Source organism: Leptomonas pyrrhocoris (assembly GCF_001293395.1).
Source record: "Leptomonas pyrrhocoris isolate H10 chromosome Unknown, whole genome shotgun sequence".
Lineage (NCBI taxonomy): Eukaryota > Euglenozoa > Kinetoplastea > Trypanosomatida > Trypanosomatidae > Leptomonas > Leptomonas pyrrhocoris.
In genome coordinates this window covers 256211-276077 of record NW_015438379.1, presented here as the reverse complement: position 1 = coordinate 276077, position 19867 = coordinate 256211, and the positions used below count along the sequence as shown (strand labels likewise).

The 19867-nt window shown below is 51.4% G+C and overlaps 5 protein-coding genes across 5 annotated transcripts; all 5 read right to left on the bottom strand.

Moving 5' to 3' along the window:
- Positions 1 to 1168: 1168 nt before the first annotated feature.
- ABB37_08297 (hypothetical protein) lies at positions 1169 to 4732 on the bottom strand (the record flags this gene model as incomplete). Its single annotated transcript, XM_015807252.1, has 1 exon — positions 1169 to 4732. Exon 1 carries the CDS (start codon positions 2615 to 2617, stop codon positions 1169 to 1171), a length of 1449 nt encoding a protein of 482 aa, XP_015654201.1. The 5' UTR covers positions 2618 to 4732.
- Positions 4733 to 6226: 1494 nt separating this feature from the next.
- Positions 6227 to 6637, bottom strand: ABB37_08296 (hypothetical protein; the record flags this gene model as incomplete). The annotated part of the gene is made up of 1 exon (XM_015807251.1): positions 6227 to 6637. The coding sequence occupies one exon, from the start codon at positions 6635 to 6637 to the stop codon at positions 6227 to 6229; it is 411 nt and encodes a 136-aa protein (XP_015654200.1).
- Positions 6638 to 7581: 944 nt separating this feature from the next.
- ABB37_08295 (hypothetical protein) lies at positions 7582 to 8736 on the bottom strand (the record flags this gene model as incomplete). The annotated part of the gene is made up of 1 exon (XM_015807250.1): positions 7582 to 8736. The coding sequence occupies one exon, from the start codon at positions 8734 to 8736 to the stop codon at positions 7582 to 7584; it is 1155 nt and encodes a 384-aa protein (XP_015654199.1).
- A 236-nt stretch (positions 8737 to 8972) lies between these two features.
- Positions 8973 to 14713, bottom strand: ABB37_08294 (hypothetical protein; the record flags this gene model as incomplete). Its single annotated transcript, XM_015807249.1, has 1 exon — positions 8973 to 14713. Exon 1 carries the CDS (start codon positions 11256 to 11258, stop codon positions 8973 to 8975), a length of 2286 nt encoding a protein of 761 aa, XP_015654198.1. The 5' UTR covers positions 11259 to 14713.
- Positions 14714 to 17856: 3143 nt separating this feature from the next.
- Positions 17857 to 19294, bottom strand: ABB37_08293 (hypothetical protein; the record flags this gene model as incomplete). Its single annotated transcript, XM_015807248.1, has 1 exon — positions 17857 to 19294. The coding sequence occupies exon 1, from the start codon at positions 18466 to 18468 to the stop codon at positions 17857 to 17859; it is 612 nt and encodes a 203-aa protein (XP_015654197.1). The 5' UTR covers positions 18469 to 19294.
- Between the last annotated feature and the right edge of the window lie 573 nt (positions 19295 to 19867).

Below are 19867 nucleotides of genomic sequence, written 5' to 3'. Positions count from 1 at the left end.
GCAATGGAGAACACGGCGGCAGCAAAGCTTGGAGAACAGATAAAGGCACTTGCGGTTTGCTCTTCTATCGATTGAACTGAACTGCGCGCTGCAGTAGCGCTGTCGCGTACTCTCAATCAGAACCGCTGTGCTTTACTTATTGCTTTTTCAGGTCGCAGACGCAACTCCTCGCTGTGGGACAGCTGTGGGGAGGTTTTTGTATCAATACAACTGCTCTTCACCTCCCAGAGAAAAAAAAAAGAGAAACGGAAAAGGGAGGGACGCTTCCTTTTGTTTCCCTTCTTGGTGGCTTAAGCTATCTGGTGGTGCGGTTACGTGAGTGCTCCGCTCGGGTATTCCTCTTCTTTGCTTTTATGGATGGACAGATGTTTGTGTGTGTTGGGTACGGCAGCCCAAATGGTGGAAGAGGTGTGGAAGGAGGAAAAGAGAAAGGAGGGAGGGGAACAGACGCAATGGAGGCAAGTGAGAAGCCCAGTCAAGGAAGGAGAGAGCACACACACACACATACAGCGTGTGTCGTGATCGTGGCGGTTCGAAATCCTTGAAAGGACGATTCTGTTCACACGATTGGCTGTCGCCGTTGCCGTCGTTGTTCTGCTTTCTGTTTCTCTTGATGCTGGCATAGCAATAGTAGAACTCACAGCGCAGCCCGCTCACTCCACTGAGAGGAGCCATGTCTGCGCGGCGGGTGCGTCACGTGTGCGTAAACCTGTAATGCACGTGCGGTTGCCCTTTTGTTTGTGTGTACGTTGGTTTTCTTTAGTTAGTGTTAACGATTTTGGCGATGATGCGGCTCCGTAATTCAGGCGGCGACACCAAAGTGCGGGAGGTTTGAAATAATAATATTTAAAAAAAAAGGAAACTCCGTTTAGAAAGGTCCGAAGTTACATAGAAGATTTGAGTAGTAGTAGTTGTAGTAGTAGTAATTGTATATACGATCCTGCAAGCTCGTCAGAGCAAACGACGAAGAAACAAACAAAAAAGGGAAGAGGGGGAAAAAAATTCAAGACTAAACATACATACGATCTATACAGAGGAATGAGAATAGAAGAGAGGGAAGGGAAGGGAAGAATAACCTCCTCAAAACAAAAGAGATAAATAATGTTTCAGTTCGAGGATCAGCACACCACCGCGCTTTTTGTGATCTATTCTTCTTCCCTCCGACACTTTAGCGTCCCGTCGGTGGAGGGCAGACGAGCGACTCTGATTTACCCATCTGGTCCGCCGCGTAGAGGGAGGCACGCGCGCGCTTCTCCGTCGTGTCATCACCCATCGCGTGCAACGATGGTGGTTGCACCGCCCGCTCCAGCCGCCAGCCACGTCGCCGCGGTGTCGAGCGGACGGCGCCGAACAACGACGCGTGAGCGGGTGCGTCTACTTGACGATCCGCCGCCTCCGCCACGAGCGAGACGGAGCTCCCCGCCACGTCGACCGTTGCCTGCCGGGACAGCTCCTCTGTACGATTGGAAAGAAGCAAGTGCGGGGCCGCCCACCGCTGCTGCACCGCTCTGGCGCTGGCAAAGGTGCAGAGGAGCGCGTCTGCAGTGGTGCGTCGATCATCCACGGCGTACAAGCTTCCATTGAAGGATGTGGGGGAGGAGGAGAAAGGCGGTACGACGCCGGTGCGGTTGTGCGTCGGTGTGCTGTCGCTGCTGCTGCTGCTGTGCGCCGGTTGTGGGAAGGACCTCCCATACGTCCCTTCGTCGTCGTCGTTGTTCACGGTGAAGCGCAGCTGCCTTTCACGTGTGAAGGGAGGCTGCGGTGACGAGGGGGACAAGCTGCGAAGCGACTCGTTGCCCTCGACGCGCAGCGATGCCACCTCCCCACCGCCGTCTCTGCCGCCGCCCCGCGCACCCGCCGCGTACGCAGGGGCTGCCCGGAACACCTGCGCGGGGGGGGCGGGTAGACGCCCGCTGAGGTGGTCGCAGAAAGCGTGTACCCACGACGGCAGCAGCGCCTGCGACGGCGGTGGCGAAGTCCACTGACGACGCCGCGCTGACAGAGGCGTGGATGGGGCCGACGGCGCAGCAGCGGCTGATGCGTGCGGCTGCCGCTGCGGTGGTGGTGATGCGAACGGTGTCGTGCTGGCGAAGGTGCGTGACGGTGTCCCCCCCATCTGCGTTGTAGTAGCGACAGTTGTTGTCCCGCCGGTTTGTGTCATCGACGACGGCTCCGCTGCCGGAAGATCCAGCGTGGCAACAGAGGCCCAACGAGCGCTAGAAGAAGACAGCGGCGGCGTGCAGACTTGCACAGCAGCAGCAGCAGCAGCGCCGCCGTCCGCAGAAGCGCTCAACGCCCCCGACAACACCTCGGACGTGGAGGTAAAGTCGTTCTGACACGTCGGTGCACGAGCAGAAGCCACCGGCGCATCACCGTCCTTCTTCTGGTGTTGTCTCTGTTGCTGCGGTGTCTGTTGTGGTAGTCGTTTGCTCCGTAGCGAGCTCCGCGCCGGTGCGGTTGGGCAGTGAAGGCGAGGCGTCGGAGGGGTGGAGAGCGTACGTGGAGTGATCAGCGAGGCGGACGGCGGAGTTCGCTGAGGTGGAGGCGGCGGTGACGGCGGCGGGATGCCTCCCGGGAGCGACTCGTGGACGTTGTCTGTGCGGTACCTTTGGTGCATCGGCTCGAAATAACCAAAAAAAAAGGGAGGGAAAAGACGCGTTCAACTCAAAAGAAAATCAGAAAAGGCACGAATAAAAACAAAAGACGATTTAGGAGGAAATAAAAAGGGATACTATCGTCGCGTAATGTTCAAGATGCCTTTCAACTCTATTCTTTTTATTATTCATATTAGTCAACGAAACTTACGCTTCTATATATATGAGGCGTTGTTGCAGCTGTTTTTGTCGGGCAGTAGGCTTTGCTTTTTCTTTTAGTGATGTATTGCAGCTGCAAGCTGCGATGCTGAAGAACGCAAAAAAAAGGAAAAAGACAAAACGGCAGAGAAGTAGGCGTGTATACACGCAGAGACAATTCCTTTCCTCTTTTTACCTCCGTAAAAGGTGTGGATCGGACGACAGGGTGGAAAAGTCCCGCGGTGGAAAAAAGAGAGAAGTCAAGGTGCCCACTTTGGTAGATGCACTCCAGCACGGCACGCTAAAAGAAAAGTATTATTTAAACAGAGAAAGAAAAAAAAAACTTTTGTTGTTGTTGAGATCACGAGGAAAAGAGTTAGACGGCGAAAACAGAAAACGAAACACTATCGGGAAAAGGGGAAAAGGGATGATCAGAGCAGTGAGGGTAATTCGATACATATACGCGCGCCCTTGCTCGGTCTTCTTTTTTCTTTCTTTTTTTTTTTACTGTCAAGGTCGCCGCTCAACAACCCTATGTGCTGTGTGGATTCGGCTGACAGAGCGCAATCGACGACACACCTGGACAATGAAAAAAAAAAAAACAGGTAAAGAAGCTACAATATATATATGTAGCCTGGCGTTGTGATCTCTCCTGATTCTTAAAAAAAAAAAGGAAGTATTTTTAGTCGTGAGTTGGTGTGTATATAGCTGTATATATGTATGTGCCTTCGGTATGGTTGCCTTCGCAACGAAGGCTTCGCCGTTGCAAAGAACTCCGCGCGATTCCTCTCGTACTCCAACCCACCGTTATTATTCACACAGACGTTAAAAACACCTCCTTTTGTAAAGTTAACTACTTTTGAGGGTTCTTTTAAAAGTCAAAAGGGAAAAGAAAGACGGAGAGAACAGTAAAAACGAAATCTACAAAAAAGGAAAGAAGAGAGGAAGCCAATGTGTATGTATGTATACCAAGATATATATATATATATATATATACGTTGAAGGGAGGGGGGCAGGAGGATTCCACGAGAGCAACGAAAGCACAGAGACCGATGTGTTGCGGATTCGGAAGTCAGGCGGGTTCGAACACCACCAAGAAAAAGCAAAGGAGGGAAAAAAGCAAATCAGCAACGCTACGCAACTCGATGTAAGTACTCGGAACAAGAGAAGGAGAAAACAAAAGGAAAAAAAAACGAGGGCAAAGGTAAGAAAGAAGAAGATCCAGCAGCCCCTTTCAGGATATCGTCGAAGCGGGAGCTGTAGCCAGAAAAAAAACAAAAAGGCGAGGGGAAAAAAGGAATCGATATGATGAAGAACGAGACAAAAGAGATGACAGTGTCGCCCCTCTCGATCACCTCTCTTCTGACCTGTTCCCCCAAGGGGAGAAAGAACTACCGGGTTCGAATGTCTGTATATTTGTATGAGTGCGTGTGTGTGCGTGTGCACAGCTGCACCACTGAACGCTCCAATGAAAAGAAGAAAAGGAAATCCACAAACTGTGAACGCAGAAGACTAAACAGGAGCTACCAACGTCCAATTATTCAGTTATTATATATATATATATTTTTGGCTTCACAAAAGAGCTGACAGAGCACATTTACGAAGAGGAGGGGGTGACCACAGCGAACGGGAAAGGAAAGTGTTAAAACGATATTTGCGGAAGACAGGACGGCTCGCACCTGTTGAATGCGAACGCACGGCAAAGAGGCGCAATTTTTTCGAAGAAGACAAGCGAGAAGAGAAAAGAAAAGAGATGGATCTACAGCGGCAGCAAAACAAAGCGAAATAATAATAAAAACGAGGGGGCGCCGACGACAGCGCGCTGTGTGTGTGTGCGTGAGTGTGTGAAGCGCTTTCTGGGAAACCCCCTTCGCCGTCTTTTGATCTAATGCTGCTCGACAAACTCTTTTCTTTTTCAAGTTTTCTGGTCGTCTATGTCTGTTTTTTATTGTTGATTGTGTTGATGCGCATTACCGTGAGAGGAAGAGCGAGATGAGGGGAAAGAGAACAGGAGAGAGTTGGGGAAAAAATTGAAAATGGAAGGGAGTTGGATGGTGGCACCGTGCGGTGCGTGCGACACCTTGCGCGCGTGTGGTCGGCTAAAAAAAACGACGTTTTAAATTAAAAAGGAGGGTTGTCGTAATTGTCTCTTTTTTCTTTCTTCTTTTAAGTTGTGAGAGCGAGAAGGAAGACGCACACGAGCGAGGGGAAGTGCTCGACGTAGCGCGCTAAAAACGTCCAGCAGCAGACCACAACGCGTAGGTACACGTGGGTGTCGCAGCACCCCACCCCCACACACCACACCCACCGTTGGCATCACCTACCATTGAGTCGAACAAAGAACGACGGCGTGCCCCTCTTCGTTCGTGTGTTTGCCTTCAATGATGCGAAACTTGTGATAACATGCGATTTCTTTTATTAGTATTACTATTATTGTTTTATTTGAGGATTCCCCTTCGTTGGATTTCAAGCCTGCTGAAATTTCAAAAAAAAAAAGGGAGAAGACGAATAAGAACATCCTGCTCGTATTTATTTGGGTGTGTGTCGGGTGCACCGCGCGGTTGTACCGCTGTTAGTATTATTATTGTTATACTAGTATTTTCTTTTGCGTGTGCGAGTGTGCGGCTTTCCGAAACGCACCTCCACGGTAGCGTCACGAGGTTGTCCCTGCAGTGGGTGTGTGGGGGTGTGTGATGTACGTGCGGTGGTGCATGTGAGGTCTTTTCCTTTGTGTTCACTCTTGCCACGAGGAAGTAGGAGAAAGAAACACGCATGAGGGGTACTGTAGTCCTCGAATGGGCAGCCGTACGCACACGCACACAGGCCCCACACACCGACAAGAACAATGGCACATATACAAATATATCTTTATATGAATATGAACGTGCTGTATACACTAACAGAAAGGGAGAAAACGAATACCACCCGAGTTAGCCGACAACACAGAGCAAGACAGGTTTTTTTGCCTCGCTTCTCTCTTTGTGTCGTTGTGCTCTTGTATCGTAAAAGAAAGAAGGGAAAGCGGCGCGAGGGTGGAACACACGCGTAGGCCGCCACAGAGGAAGAAAGAAAAAGGGAGAAAAGAAAAATTGCAGTGAGGCAGCACCGTTTAACGAACCGGAGAAGTCGAAGGACAAAAAGGAGAAGAGGAGAAAAGGAGAAAAGGCTGATAGCGGTCATTGCAGTGCGTGGAGGATGAAGTAGAAATGGATAACAGCAACGATAAAAAAGGAGAGGGAGACACAGGACGGGTTTTTTTTGTTGGTGGTAGTGGTGGGTTACCTGAGAAGGAACAGGATGTATCTAAGAAATACCACGAAGGAATAAAAAAAAAAGGACATGCAATCTAATTGAATCATAAACACTCGCCAAAGAAGGAGGAGGCAAGGTTTGTGTGTGTGTGTGTTTTCTTTGTTCAGGCAATCACACACTTTTCAGATAACTACATATGAATGCGTTCGACACAACAGAAGCTCACGCAAGCCAACCTGCTTTCTTTTGCTTCTACATTTCGTGAGTCGAACCGACGCAAAGAAAGGGGGAAAAAATGAGGGCCACTGCGTGTGGGAAGAGGCACCAACATAACGGCGATAGGAGTAAACAAAAACGGATGACAAGCAGCTTCTTTGCCTTGATCGTTGCCAATTTCCTCCTCGTACATGCAGAAGGAAACATGCGTGTAAATATATATTTTTTTTGAAGGCGAGAAAGAAAGAGGCTCGCAATCCTAAACTTGCCAGCTTCGAGAAAAAGAATAGAAGAATCGAGAGGTGCAAAGAGTCCGAGAGAGATGCATTAGCTGAGACATGATTCCACGCTCCATACTCGCGATGAACTTCCAACATATTATATATTCACCCCGCGCAGCGTCCCGCTGCCAAACTTACTCCCTACAACGTCAGGGGACGATGGTGCACTGGACTTGGCGATTTCCTTTTTTCCCATTTTTTCTAATTGGTGGCACTGCTAACGAAGTGGCAAACAAGGGTGGTTGAATTGGTTAAACCCAAGGATCCCTGTCGTGGTGGGCAACCACGGGGGTGGGTGGGTGGAAAAGAAAAAACTCAAAAGTTGTGTGAGAACTTTGGTTCTGCAAGTTCCAAAGATAAGGAGAAGAAGAAGAGCGAGGGAGAGTAGTAGAGGTAGAAATCATGTCATCAGCAAACGTCGGAGCCATTGCTCCTCATCCTCCTCGTATCATTCTTACTCTTTTCATCATTCCATTCTTTTCGTAAACTATCAAAAAAAAAGGAAAAAGTACAGAAGAACTCGTTGGACACCTCCGGCGAAGTCGACACATACACACACAGACAGACACGAAAGAAGAAGAGAGAAGCAGGACAGCTGTAAACATTTTTCTAAAGAGGCCCCTGCTGCTAGTAAAAGACAGCGCCAGCAGGAATCAAATAGTACCAGCCATCCACATCCCAGTGAGAAGAGAGAAGAAAAGAGAAAAGTGGCGCCGTCAAAAACCGCAAGAATGCGGATACAGACACCTCTCGCACATTCGTATGAGAACACTCAAAACGTTAAACACAAATTGCGATAAGCATAACAACACCCCTACGCCGCAGCTGTACTTCTCCTCCAGTCCTTCCATTCCTTTCGCTAGGTGCGGTATGTACGTGTCCGTTGCAAAGCCTCATCTTCACCTGTTGGAGTGCATGAGTGGCCGGCCTTGCTGCGGAGCATGCTGCGGAGCATGCTGCGTCGCTGGTCTTCGTGGAATGTGAGGAGCGCTTGAGCCCGCCGCCAACGGCTGCTGCTGCTGTTCCTGCTGCGGCGGCGGTCATGGTTGATTCTCGGCCCCGCTCTCTATCGCCTGCGCACTCGCCGCCAAGTCCGCCACAAGGGAAGACGGCGTGTGCTTCTCTGGCACAATCGACGGCTGCTGCAACGTTGCTTTCCCGATTCTGCCCTCCTGCTCGACGGGAACCGGCAGCGTCTGCCGCGCGCTCACCGCCGTACTCCTTGTCGAAGTAAGAATGGGGGCCTCCGTGCAGGCCACGTTCGTCACCTCCGCGGCACCCTCCGTCTGACCGGCGGTCCGGCCTTCTCCGATGTCGGGAAAAATAAAAACCGACGCGCGGGTGGAGCGCGGCGCCGGCTCCCCCGAGTCGTCATCTGCCGCCGCAGCCGCAGCCGCAGCATCTTCGAGGGATGCCACGATGCCGGTCCCACCGCTCGCCGTGCCGCGGGACGCTGCGAGCTCCGGTGCAAATGTCGGCGTGCCGTGTCCCGAAGCTTGCGTAGAGAACATCCGCGGAGGTGGAGGTCCTCCGCCGCCGCCGCCATCATCGACAGCATCACCACGCAGTAGCAGCAGCGTCTGCGGTGGCTCCGCTGCCGTCGCTGCCCGCTGCCTCCGCTGACGCCGCTGCTGCTGCTCGTGGTAGTGTTGGAACTGACTTAAAGTCAGAGCGGTGGAGAGGTCGACGCTTCGGGTGCGCAGCCGCGCCTGTGCCGTGGTGAGAGGCGTGGAGGCGGCATTCGATGTGGCCTGCAGCTGCGGAGGCGAGGGGCCGTCATCATCATCATCATTCTTGTTGGTCGTCGTAGTCATCGTTGTATTCGCCGTAGCCATCGTCGGTGTGCGGTACGCGACGGCGTAGGGTCCTGCAGCGGGCACGGTCACCGCGCTCGTCGCCGACGCGTTCACGAGCGCCTCGACGTCGTTGGAGGGGCGTCGGTGGGGCACGCCGGTCGAGACGTGGGCGCCGATCTCGTTGACGCTTTCCTGGAAGTTGAGGCCGCTGTGGGTGACGATGGAGGTGCGAGGGAGGCATCGCTGCTGCGGCGGCGGCGGCTGTTGCGTTGGGTGTATTGCGGGGGACGTGGAAGGACTTTGCGTTGAGGGGAGCGCCGCCGTAATGCCGGCCTCATAGCTTATCGTCCTTCCAGCTGTCCCGTCGCCCTCCGCCACCGCCGCCACCTCTGCTTCCATGTCGACGTCCGCCCCGGGTGGACTCACCGCCAGCAGGAACGACGCCTTCACCGGCGGCGCCGACGCCACGTCAGGTATGGGCAAAGAAAACGGAAGGAGCGAAGAGAGCGTGGTCAAGTCATCCTGGCCCTGCGAAGCGGAGCGCGTAGACGACGACGGTGCGGCTTCTGGGTTGTTGTGGGTGGGAGGCTTCCCCGCCGCTGCCACGGCCGCACGCTCGGCTACCGTCACGGCCTTCAGCGTCCACCCAATCGGCACCCCGTTGCGCGTCTCCACGCTCCACATCTTGCTGTCCACATCACTGCCCGCGGTGGTGGCCGCGGTGGTGGTGGTGCCCGCGACGTGGGCGTCGGCGCGGATGGCGGCTGTTGCGGCTGCGGCGGTGGTGGATGTCGCGATGGCCGATCCTGTGGAGACTGGAGAGAGGGGTAGCTGGCCCGGATGGAGCAGGGGGTGAGCAGGGCATCCGCCAGGTGCAGACACCAACCAGGGAGAAGCGAGTTCGATGTGGTCTTACTGGTCGGCTGCAGTGGGTTCATGGCATCCGCCAAGGACAGCGCAACAACGGAGAGGTGGGGTGGGGGCTTCGTGGGTGGCACTACATCTGCCGTCACCGGCGTGCGGTACGACGAGGACCTTGCTCGGTGCGACAACGAGAATAGCGTACTTTGCCCGGCGGTGGGAGTCGTGGTGGTCGGCGAGACGGACACGACTGGTAGTGTTGCTGCTGCGAATGGCAGTGGTGGTGATTGTCCATGTGCCCTCGCCGCCGCTTCCACAAAGGCAGAAATGTCGAGGTTTGCTACAGTCGTGGTGGTGGCGGCCGTCGTCGTCGTCGTGGTTGGCGGCGTCGGTTTTAACGTGGCTGCCTGCGGTTCGCGGGGCGACTGGATGGCGTCGGCTGGGAAGGCAGAAAGGTTGTGAGAAGGAGCCGGGGGCGCCAGTGGCGGTCCTCCGCCACTCCCTGTTCGGCTGTTCACCAACGCGGAGGTGGTGGTCAGGCCGGTCGGTGCAAGCGGTGACCACAGCAACGCTGTCCCCTGCGAGTGCGACGGCGGAAGCGGCGGCGGCACGACGACCACCCCCTGCCGGGCGGGGTTCAACGGCGTCGCGTCGCGATCACGATCGATGTCGGGCCGCGGTGGAACGTCAAAGGTGCCGCCTCTGCGACGGGGCGTCGAGGACACCGCCGATGGCGGTGGCAGCCGCTCCGGCAGCGGCGGCGGTTGAAGGACGTGGGGGGTGCGAGTAAAACCAAATGTGCTGCTCAACAGCCCAAACACACCCGATGTGTTTCTCGCCGTGGTCGTCGCCGCAGTAGCAGTTGCTGTGGCAGTTGCAGGAGGAGGAGAAGCAACGGCGACGGCACCTGTCATCGGCGCCGTGGTGCGCGAGGAGGTCTGTGGAGACGCCGGCCGTCGGCGCGCCGCCGGGGACGTGCTGATCGAAGGTCTTCGTGGCTGGTGCTGCTGTTGATGCCGTCGACGCCCCTGTGGTGGTGGGGGAGAAGTGGGCGAGTGCGGAGGGGAAGCGCAGGGCCACGTTTGGGCTTGCCGTTGGTCATCCACCACAGAAGCGTGGTGTTGATGCAGTTGCTGCGGTGGCGGTGGTGGCGGCAAGACAGGTCGCGGTGTGAGAGCCAGACGATCGGGGTAGGGCCCCAGCATCACCACGGACACCGTCCCATCCTTTCGCACACCCATAAAGACACTGCAGTCGTACACGTCGTAGCCGTCGCTCGTCACGGGCAGACTTCGCCGCAGCATCGCCTCTGGCGGGACGCAGAACGGCGCTGCGGCGGCTTCATCGCTGCGGCTCGCCTCTCCGACTCTATTAGACGAGCCGAGCCATTGAAACACGCACGACGCGGACGTCGCGCCGTGGTCCGCGTCGAGGGCGATTGCAGGATTCTCGCAATCGGTGCTGGAGCGAGGGGCTGGTGTGTCCAGCGGGAAGGAAGGCGCGGCAGCCAGGGGAGTGCGTCGGGTTGGGCCGGCCGAGCGCTGTGGATCATGGAAAGCACCCGCAGCACGGCGGTTTGGTGTGCCTCTTCCTCCTCCTGCGGAAGCCATTTTTCCCTCCTCTGTGATGCCGACGGCGGCCACGGTGTCACGCACGGCTACTGACGAAGTCTCCGCGGACGGTGTGGCGGTGCCGGTCAGCTTTGCACGAGCAACGTTCTTCGGCGTCGACACCGCCGTATCGAGCAGCGGCACATCGAACTGGAGATGTCGGTGCGCGTGTTCTATCGGCGGTGGCGGCTGCAGCGCTTGCCGTGACAGTGGTGGCTGATCGAGATAATCGACGGCTTGGATCACGTGCACGACCGCACCCGTCGCCGCATCGAGTTCGCTGGCCAGCACATTCACCTGCAGTGGGCTGGACGACGCCGGCGTGGCAGCACCAGAGGAGCTGATCGTTGGCGGCCGCGAGAAGTCGCGCGGACGCACCCAGTTCACACGATACGTCCTGCCCGTCGCGGCGTCGGCCTTGAAGTAGCCCCCGCCCCCGCCACGGCACATTTCGGTGTCGTCCCAGCCCGGCACCGGCACCCACTCAATCAGCGGAGCGAGGCCATCGACGGAGTTGTGCAGGGCAGTTGCGGTGGCGGTGGAGGCGACGCGCAGCAGCGGTGGCGGGTAGGCAGTGGGTGCCGCGTTGAATGAGAGCGTGTCCGAGGACGGCAGTCCAGAGAGGAATGCTCGACCCCCAACAGGAACACAAGAACCAGCGACGACGGGACTCGGGGGGACGTCTGCACCGCGGCAGCAGCAGGAACTTTGCTCTCTTCTTCTCCCTCCGCATCGCTGTTGTTGTCTGTTACTTTGCTCTGTTGTCGCTGCGGCTCACCGCGCTGCGGCTCCGCCACTATCGGCGCGGCCAGAGATGTCGTCGCTTCGGTGCCCTCCACGTTGAAAGATTGTGTGACATCAACACGATGCGTGGAAGTGGGCGCTGTCTCCTGAGCTGGCGTGGGCTCGTTCAGCGCAACCAGCGGTGCCGGCATGGCTCCCAATACTCCGGCAACACGGGAAGAAGAAGAAAGAGATGGCAGACCAGCGAGGGTCGAAAAGTTAAGGTGCACCCACTGTGGCAAGAAGGAGCGTGTCGTGGTCGTGTTCTTGACGGACGGCGTGACGAACGGCGCGCGTGGTAGCACTGTGGCTGCACCCTCCCTTATTCCTGCTCCGCCACCGCCGATGCTGCCGTTGCTGCTGCCTGCGGCATTATTAGCCGTAATGGTGGTGGCCGTCTTCGTAGTAGTAGTGGCCGCTGTGGCGCGTGGCAGCGGTGGTGGCGATGGTGGTGGTCGAGGTGGAGACGAATGCGCCGACGGCGTGTACGGAAGAGCGCCGGTATGTGTTTGGTGGGGTGGCGACGAGGGCTGCCGCTGTTGCGGTCGATGCGATGGAAGGGGAGGGCCGAGGCTGCCAGTGCCGCTGGACGACGGTGGCTTTTGCGGGGAGGTGGAGGTGCTGCTGCCAGACGCGAGTTGAGGCAGGCGCTGCGGAGAGTCGGGCAGAAGCTCGCCCGTGCGTGACCTGTGCGCCCGCGGGGGTGGCGTGTTGGAAGGCATTTGCCACTAGCACTAAACAAAATAAAGAATAAAAACTAATAAGGTGTAAAGTGTGATAATATATAAATATAAACCAACGCTGTCAACACACCTTTGTGAATCTAACCTGCGAAACAGAAGACAAACTTCTTTTTTGTTGTTGTTCTGCAAGCGTAAGGGGAAAATGGGGAAATCGGGGAAAACGGGGAAAACGGAAAAAGATCTAATAATAATAACATTAAGAAGAAGAAAGGGGCGGACACTGGCACCGCTAATGGGAAGGAATATTTTAAAAATATATATATTTGCGGAGAGACCGTGCCGTCTGCTTTGCTGCTGTTTCTGGTGAGTGGTCGGCTGGAATACAGGCTTCTATAATAATAATAACAACAACAAATAGAAAGGTTGACAAAAGGGTAAATGCGCAAAATGTAAACTACAAAGAGAAGAAAAAAAAACACGAACACGCACTGGAGAAAAGAAAGGAACGTCGCGTAGAATTGCAAATGAAGAAAAACTTTTCTGTTGTTGATGTTGATGATTGATTTATTTATATTTATTTGTGGTACAGTGAAAAGGATGGAGAAGACACGACGATGACACAACAAACACACGCACAACAGAACGGGGAGAGAGTAAAAAAAAAACAGGGGTGGAGAAGGGTTCAATAGCGCAAACACAGACACTATAAGGGGTTGGATTTAATATGAGTATATCTATATCTAAGCACAGAAGAAAAGAGAGCAAAAAACACACCGGAATGCGGACGATTACTATTATTAAAAAAGAATAAAACGAAATGAGGAGTCCAAAACACAAAACGGTAAATCACAAGTTGACGAACCACCCTCTAATGCTCAAGAAACACAAAAAGACAGGAGGAGTAACAACAGAAAATAGAGATATATAATAACAATAATAATAATAAAGCAAAATAGAAGGGGAGAGAAATCGAAGGAAAATGACAGGTTGAGACTCGTGCTTGGTGAGAAGCCTATGATGGGGCAGCTACAACACACCACAGACACACACACACACAGACACAACGGAACTTCCTTGATAAAGAGAGAGAGAGGCCTCACTGTATACGGACAAATCCAACGAAAGGGAAAAAAAAGAGAAGATAGTAACAAGGACAATAGCAATACCTTCGTGTCAGTAGGACTGAAGGTGCAGAAAACGAAAAGTTGGACAGGTACATGTATGCATACGTACTTGCACACGCGCGAGCGGGTTTAATTCGCTCGATGAGAAGAGACGAATCGGAGCTTCCTCGAAGAGCCAACCTGCGTGCTCTCAAATATAAAAACAAAAGTCAAGGATTTGAATGCGTAAAGCCACACAAGAAACAAAACAAAAAAAAACTCGAAGAGCATATACAAGGAAATGCTGAAGTGAAGATAAAATGGGGGTAAACCAAACAACCTTAAGAGAGACTGGGCACAGGTAACACCACGAATGGGAACAACAAAGGAAGGGGAAAATATATATGGAGGGAGAGACAAACGTGGGGCTATTGGGGCGGGTACTGTGTGTGGCTTTGGCGTACTGTCTTATCCTGTATGTAGCAGGCTTGTGCAGCTTCAGCCTCGTGATTCAAACGGGCAAGAACTAAAGGGCAGAGAAAAAAAAAGGGAGGGGAGGGGGAGAATGAGGTGCCTATTTCAGAGCAGGATGAACACAGCAAGAGAAAAAGAAAGTCAAGAGAGTCAAGAAAGTGCGGCGGCTAACAAACAATGAAAAGCGTTTACCGGCGCGCCGGAGGGAGCCAAGATTGCGGAAACGTGAGAGGATGGAGAACGGTAGCGGAAGAGGAAGTATCCGGGGAAAAGAAAAAAATGTCACAAAAAAAGGGAAGAAAGAAATCAAACCGCACCGCAGCCTTTACACCGAGGAATGCTGACTGTGAGATGCGAAAAGAGAGCACAAACAGGAAGGAAGGAGAGACACAAGTGGAGAGGCAACAGAAATCGCGAACCATAGAAGGTAGCGCCGACGTCGAAACAGGGAGAGAGAAAAAGAGAAGACTATAGACGCCCTTCTGCGAGAATGTAAAAAGAAAAAATGACAGTTCAAACCTCACTCAACGTACCAGGAAAGGGGAAAAAAAGAAGAAGAAGAAGCCGCACGCTGAAAGACAGAGAAAAGGGGAAAAGGAATTAGTGCGTGTGCGGGTGAGTGGGTGTATGTGCGCCAAAAATGGAGGGGAAAAAGACGAGAAGAGGTGCAGAGAGGGACAGAGAGGGCAGAGAAAGAGAAGGAGCAGGGGCGTCTGCGGGATAGCAGAAGAGGAAAAAAATAATTACTATTGTTTTTTGAAGAAGCAGTTGATGTGTATCTTACACACTCGCACAGGACACCAGAAGTGCAGTCGACCCCACACGCATGCAGAGTATGTATGTATAAAACAAAACAAAAAGCTGTAAACGTGATAACGCATGCGTGACGGGAAGAAAAGGAAAAAGAACAAAGAAATGTGACACCGTTGTCGGGAATAGCAAGAAGTAAAAGTCCAAAATGAAGAGAAGAAGACGAGGGAAGAGATGAAAAATGAAGATGATGAGATGAAATGAAGTCACCAAAGTGACTCGAATGACCAGGCAAGAATCACTGGTATTCGATGTGGCTGACCCATACCCACAGTTCGCTGCTCACGCGAGATGTGGAAGAGAGGAAGAGGGGTAAAAAGATGAAATGGGAAGACAGATTCCATTCAACCACCCCGTAAAAGATAGAAGTCCCGACAGTCGAAGCTCAACAAGTCCTTTTTAAATATTTTTCTGCTCGTTTTCTTATTATCATTATTATTCTGATTTGCCTTCGATATTACGATAGAAATGAAAACAGAAAATATTCTTGTTTACGTTTTGTATGCCAGAGAATAACGCAAAGGTAACAGTTTTCATTTTTGCTCTTTTCTCATTTTCCCCATTTACCCACCTGTTGACGACAGGGGTCGCCGACTCGCAAAGCATCAAACGCTCGTCACCTTCCTTTACATCTTTTCTTTGAGCAAGTCAAAAGGAGCGGAGTCGGCATGTCCTCAATCTGCGTGAAGGAGAGAACAAAGAAAGGCTTTGTGGATCAAGATAATTTATTTTTCTTATTTTCCTTTTGCTTTGTGTTTTACTCCCATTGCTCTAACGACTTTGCAGGCTATCTCTCTACTCATTTGCCTTGATGTACTCCACTGGAAGAGGCAGTGCGCGCAATCTCAAGACAAATACATGATACTCTAGCAAAAGAAGAGCGCAGAGATGTTATTATTATTCTTTACTCGCTTCTCTCTTCCACGCTGCTGTGGTCCGCGTTACATATTATTATTATTCTTATTCTTCGGTGTGGGTGAGAGGTTGCACCAACAACAAAAAGCTACCACTAACGCCATTGGTAAACAAAAGAGAAAAGAAAAATAAACGATTCCGTGGATCAGATATGGAGGACTTGCACCACTGCAACTGTATCTTGATCATTATTGGAATACGAAATGGTCGGTAAAGGAGGAGCAAAGGCTTCAAAAAATATTATTTTTTTTTTCAAAAATCATGTGACTGACAACTATTTCTCTTTCCTTTCCCTATTTGTTGTCACTGCGAAAAGCAAAGCAGCCTCGAAAAAGTATTGGGGCTTCCCATCCCACAGAGATAATTCTCAAAAGACAGTACAAAACAGAAAGTGAGAAAAAAACAAATAGTAACAACGCGCTCGTGCAAAAGAAAAGGTGCGGTTGTTGGAGTTCAATAAGAAGAGAATCGGTAAAGAAAAAGATAAGATAAGAAACATAACAGCGAATTCGCAGTCCTTGTTGGGGCAGTGTCGTTCCCCTCCCCTCCCACTGCACGCCGTATAGAAGAATCATATTTGCGGCTGTTTGTGCTGTTTTTGGGGGGTGGGGGTTGGGGGGCGGACGAGCAACCAATCGAGCGACGTGGTGAGGGGAGAAAGAAGAAAAAAGGAGAAAGAAAAAACTTATTTCCTCTCATTCCCTCCTTGAAATGCCGTCAAGATGGAAAATAATAAAAAGAAAAGTAAATCTGTTAATGTATTTCTGTATAAAAGGGACCCCAACTCACAGAGATCGAGTACGTAGGAGCCAATAACCAAAAAAAAGTCTCTTTTATGCAAAACCAACACGGAACAATACGAAACGAAACACACAATAAGGAAAATTGGAAGACAGTACCGAATGCAAAAAAATAAAAGAGGCTTTTGTGATAGGGGAGAGGGTGGTACAACGCTTGAGTGCAACCACGTAACCGTACAGCTCATCCCTCTCATTAAAGTGTCTTTAATTACAGAGTGAGCATCATCCACTTAGAGTAACTTGAGGAAAATAGCAGAGAAAGGGTTGTATGACCAAAAATGTCGAGTATAATACAGCTCCCTTTCAAAGAGGTTTAAAAAGTAAACGTAGAGGTGAATAAAAACAAAAGCAAAAATAACGAAACGCTTTCTCTTTTCTTTTTTTGAAGTGCGCTAGGGAAGCGGGTAGCTGTCTACTTCGGCTTTCCTTTCAAAAAAGAAATTGGCTAACCGCTTTGGCAAGGGAAGAAAAAAAAAATGAGATCGAGAGAAGAAAACCTACGCAACGCGTACATCCTTCCACAAAAGAGAAAAGAAGCGGAGTCAACAAAATACATATATATATGTATATATATGTACATTACCTTAAGCTATCTGTTTTACTCACGGTGGCACAAAAGTCATAGCGGTCATAAAATAAATCTCTTCTCTTTTTACATATATATATATATATATATTACCTCTTGCCTCCCTCAGACCTCCGTGGATATCCGATGAAAAAAAGAAAAAAGGAAAAAAGGAAAATATATCGAATCTATTGTGTTCATCTCTCTCTCTCTCTCTGTGTTGGTGCTCACGCGGTGCTTTACTAAAAAAAAAGGCAAAAGAAAGGCTACTTTGTGTGACTGTAGGCTTTTTTGTTGTTGCTGGGGAAAGCACTCACAATGCAAGAGAAGCGCTGCGTGGTGGAGCGCATGAGCATTTCGCGTTTCTCGATATCACACAGGCACACAGGCACACACGACGACAGCTGAACATAGATTAAACACAAAGACGAGAGAGACATGGAGGAGACGAAAAGAAAAATAATAACAATAAGCGAACAGACTAGTGGGATAACGCACGCGACGTCTGAGGATTAAGCGACCTATAACGCAGAAACGTGCCTTGAGCACGAAGAGACAGCAAGCCAGCGCAACACACAACGCTGCAAGCGGGAGGGGTGAAAAAAAAAGAGGGGGCGAGAGACAAAGTTCATTTGATCAACGAAGAGCGCAGGTCTGGATGTCGAGACGGTTGCAAAGCATGCTTCCAAGCACGGAGAATATACACGTTTCTTCTCTGTGTGTGTGTGTGTGTGTGGTTTACATATATATATGCATGTAAACAGCATGCATGTGCATTAGCGTAAGTATTTGCACCTACGTCCGTTATACACGAACCACGGCGTAGCACGGCGACTGTGACGCGTGCCCACCGCCGCTGAAAGACCGGCTCTGCAGATCGCCACCGCGGTGTGGCACCGCGCCGTGCCCGCGGCATCACGCAGGAGACGACGGTCGCCAGCCGTACTGAAAGGTGCGTGCAATGGCCGTGTAGTCGCACCCCGACACCGTCGTCCCGGACCCCGGCGAGCGCGACCCCGCGACGTGGCGCGCGCTGCGAGAGCGGCGGCCGCGCCGGCCCGCCCGCTCCTGGATGCGTGCGGTGAGGTCGGCCACGTAGCGGCTGCGCTCCGACACACACGCCTCCGACATGTACGCGGAGATCACCGGGTCCGTTTCTTTCTCATCCGCCTCCGCCTCCACCTCCACCTCTTCCGCTGCTGCAGCTCCGGCGGTTTTTCCGACCCCAAACCGCAACTCGCGCGACGTGTTCGGGTCTTTTACGAGGTGCGGCATCAACCGCAGCGAGGTCGCCGACACCAAGCGGGACCGCAACTTCTGGCACGCCGCGGAGAGTCGCTTCTGATACGCCTCTTCGCGCCAGCAGTGCGCCATCACATTCGGGTTCGTCAAGGCCATTTCGCCTCCGCAGAAGTGCGAGAGCCGATGCTGCTGCTTGGTGTCCCTCACGGGGAAAGGGGCGGTGGCGGTCATAAAAAAATCGCCGTCGTACGGGATACGCTGAGGTGGGAGGTTTTGAATCGACATTTCAAGTATAAAAATAGATTCCTTTGCATGTGTGTGAAACTGGAAAATAAACAAAGCGTGCAGAAGCTTTTCTTCTCGAATATTATTATTATGACAATTATTCTTTTTGATGAGAGGGAGAGAGGAATCCCTTCTGTGTAGGCGAGAGCGAATGCTTTCTTACTCTGCTACGTTTGTGGAGTTAAACTCGTGCGTAGTGTAAGAAAGCCGCCGTCTGAACGAGCAATCTGAGATCTTTTTCGTTCTGGAAAAAAAAAGTGCAAGAGAGAGAGAAATAAAAAGAACAAAAAAAGGAGCTTTAAATAACAATATATATATAAATAAAAAACCAAAAGAATACGTAGTACCTCAATGAACCAATCTTGAAACGTGTTGACAATTTGAGGAAAAGCGAAAACAAAAAAGCAAGAAAAAAGGGTATCTTACAATCAGAATGCAAAAGAAAAAAACAGAAAAGAGCTGAATGTTTTTGAATACCGCTCGTGGCTCAAATGCCCTCCGTTACAAGTATTCTTCTGCTGTTTCCTTCGCGCGCGGGAGCGAAAGGAGTGAAGAGACCGTAGAAATAAGAGAGAGAATCTGCTTAATGGTGTTTTGAGCCGGCATTGAGGAAAAACAAGAAAAAGGCGTCCAGGACGATCAAATGTGGAACGGAAAGCGGCGAAACAACGGTGGCAAGTGAAAGAAGAAAGAAAATAAAAGGAAACTCTTTTGATTCGTTTTGCTTGCCCGTTGTATTATCGCTTTTCGAAAAAAGAAGGGAAAAAGAAGGTTTACACGACAAAGACGAAAGCACAGGCGCAGAGAGGAATACTTATTTAACTCTGTTGAAAGGGTACAAGCGCGGAACGAACCGGGAAAGTTGTGGAAGACGTCACCGCCAAAAACCCCACAAAGTAGTTGAGAGAAGAGAGAAGAGAAGGGGAAGAGGAAGAGCGATTTAACAGCGGACGTCATTCCTCCTCAGCATCAAGAAACATACGATGTGTCCTAAAAAAAACCAACAAAATACATTCGTTAGGAGAAAGCGGGGTGTAACGACTGCATTCCGCCCCAGCCCATTCTTTCTCCCCAAGCCTACTGAATGAAATAGCCTATCAGCAATCTCCATAAGCCTACATATTCTGAGAGGCGTACGGCTGCTCAAAAGATGGCAGCGAGAAGAAAGACTCAACGCTGCCACTGTGGTTTTTCATTTTATCAGACAGTTCTTTCCTCAACCATTTATTTACTATTGTTTTAGGTATTTGTTTTTGTGTTGGCGCTTGGGTGTTCGCGCTTGCGGCTCATTAAGTATAGAGTTGAGTAATTCTTTGAAAAGGGAAAAAAAAACACTGTTTCCATCACGAATAGCAGCACTTCATCAGAGACGAGGCGTTCAATGTTGACAGTTTGAAAA